The following is a 2370-nucleotide window of genomic DNA, read 5'->3' as shown; positions in this document are numbered from 1 at the left end:
CGACGGAGGTTAAAGAGGTTCCCATGTAGATGGTATTGTGTCCGCACTCCGTCCTTATCATTGAGGTTATTGTGCCTAAGGGTTGTGACAGCAGTGAGAAACAGGTTGAATACCACAGGTGCCAGGACACAGCCTTGCTTAACTCCCATTTCAACAGTGAAGTGCTCTGATTTTTGCATTCCCGCCAGTACACATGCATTCATTCCCTCATGGAAGCTTTTGAGGAAGTTGAGAAATTTATATGGAGTACCAAACTTATGGAGGGCACTCCAGAGGAGTTCCCTGTTTACTATGTCAAATGCCTTTGTTAGGTCGATGAAATCTAGGTGTAGATCAAAGCTGTATTCTTGGGATTTCTCTTGAATTTGGCGTATGGAGAATACCATGTCACTGCTCTCAAGCCCTTACTTAGCATCCCTCAGAGCTAAATGGTGCACCCTTCGTGCTGAAACTGAGAGAAAGCTAAGCAAAATGGAGAAGGACTGGTGGTAGGACAGGGCTTTACAGGTCCATGGCTTGGCTGAGAGACACGACTCACTCGGCTTTTACAATACCATCAGAGCTATACGCGGTCCCACGAAATTTAACATCACACCAAGGAGATCGTCAGAGGGTGTTCTTCTGAATGAAAAACAAATCCTCAACAGATGGGTTGAGCAGCTTGCAATCTTCCCAACCAAATGAGTCCCATCAACCCTAACACCCTAAACCAACTACCAGAGCTACGTACGATCACAACTCTCTAGACCTCTCCCAAAGAGCGCGTGCGCAGACACACACACACACACACACACACACACACACACACACACACACACACACACACACACACACACACACACACACACACACACACACACACACACACACACACACACACACACACACACACACACACACACACACACACACAATCACACACACACACACACACACACACACACACACACACACACACACACACACACACACACACACACACACACACACACACACACACACACACACACACACACACACACACACACACTGTTACCATAGTCACCCCTGGTGTTTATTACGTTCTCTAATTATGTAGGCTGACGACTATTTCTATCGTGTTTACATTCATGGACGTAGATCCACATGCTGAAATCTAAGTATTCAAAAATTTAATATGTCTGAAAAATATGTTTATTCCTGTGAGATTATGATGCTCTAGTGATGTAAGAATTCATAGAAATATTTATTGTAATTGCTTTTGGTGTATGATCAATGTATGATTTATATTTTACACTACTGACTATATCGCGGGGAGAGTTGAAACATTATTGGAATTGTCGTCGAATAAAGAGGAAAAAAGGAATGATTGCAATTCCTCGCTGGTTCCTTCTTCTGTATATGGTTTGAACTAGATATATAAGTCTTTTGAGGATAATATGGTTGAAAGAATACAAAATGGAAGTAGAAATATGGGGATATATAGTGATAAAACGCACAGAGGAAGAGTAATAATGGATATAAATGGTATGTTGTACAAGCATGATTTGTAAGGATTAACATTTTGAAGTGATTATATTATTAAGAATTCAATATTCACAGTGCTTGTAGAAGCAGAGCCTGGTTAGAAGACTATGTGAAGGTTATGTAATATGAATATCATATATGGAATGTAAACCGATTAATGGTGCCTTTGACTTGTATATACATTATATGAGTGGAGAAGTGAGATAATGAAACACCTCATATGTACCAAGAATATATTATATACTTGAGTCTGAGATGCAATAATCAAATATATACATTTGATTCTATATTGTTAGGTTTATTCAATATAGGTTAAGATATAATTACCTACTATCTTTCTATATCCTCCATTTATGATGATAATGTGAAGTAAGGGATTTCTTTTCTAACTGAAGGGTATGATGAGATATGCTTGTTAGAGAGGGAACTATGCAGTAAGAAGTGAAACTAATATCCGTTATTGTCACTCCACCTTTAAGGGATGAGGCAAGATCTGTTGTTGTCCTCCTAGATCCTTTATTTACTAACCAATTACTTTAAGGTTAGGGGTGGTAACGTGACAGTTGGGGGCCCGTCCGGGATAGATCAACCCATACAAGGAAGCCACAACCAGTGAGATTCCCGCACATAGGAACATTAGCCAGAGACAGGTACAATTAAGAATTCCACACGTAGGAACCCTAGAGTAAACTCCCAAGCACAAAGGTACGTTGAAAAGTTAAGTCGAGTGAAAGTGTGAAATATAAAGTGAAATATAAATCATGGAAATATACGGCGACAAAGTAGAAACGGGTAGTGACCACGGTGACAAAGTGGAAGTGCATGAACAAAGTGATGAGTTGAATAGAGAAACCAGAAATAAGA

At 40.0% G+C, this 2370-nt stretch overlaps 1 protein-coding gene across 1 annotated transcript in view; it reads right to left on the bottom strand.

Annotated features, from left to right (window-relative positions):
- The window catches only part of LOC143032701 (uncharacterized), a 618-nt gene extending 232 nt beyond the window's left edge, over nt 1–386 (bottom strand). The window contains exon 1 of the mRNA XM_076197589.1: nt 1–386. This exon is cut by the window's left edge and continues 232 nt beyond it. Coding sequence (XP_076053704.1) covers nt 1–386 — 386 coding nt within the window.
- Nucleotides 387–2370: the final 1984 nt, after the last annotated feature.

The sequence above is a fragment of the Oratosquilla oratoria genome, chromosome 14, assembly GCF_046742065.1.
Source record: "Oratosquilla oratoria isolate Oo_2021 chromosome 14, ASM4674206v1, whole genome shotgun sequence".
Taxonomy (NCBI): domain Eukaryota; kingdom Metazoa; phylum Arthropoda; class Malacostraca; order Stomatopoda; family Squillidae; genus Oratosquilla; species Oratosquilla oratoria.
The sequence above is the reverse complement of the archived record's forward strand: the minus strand, read 5'-3'. Positions and strand labels throughout refer to the sequence as shown.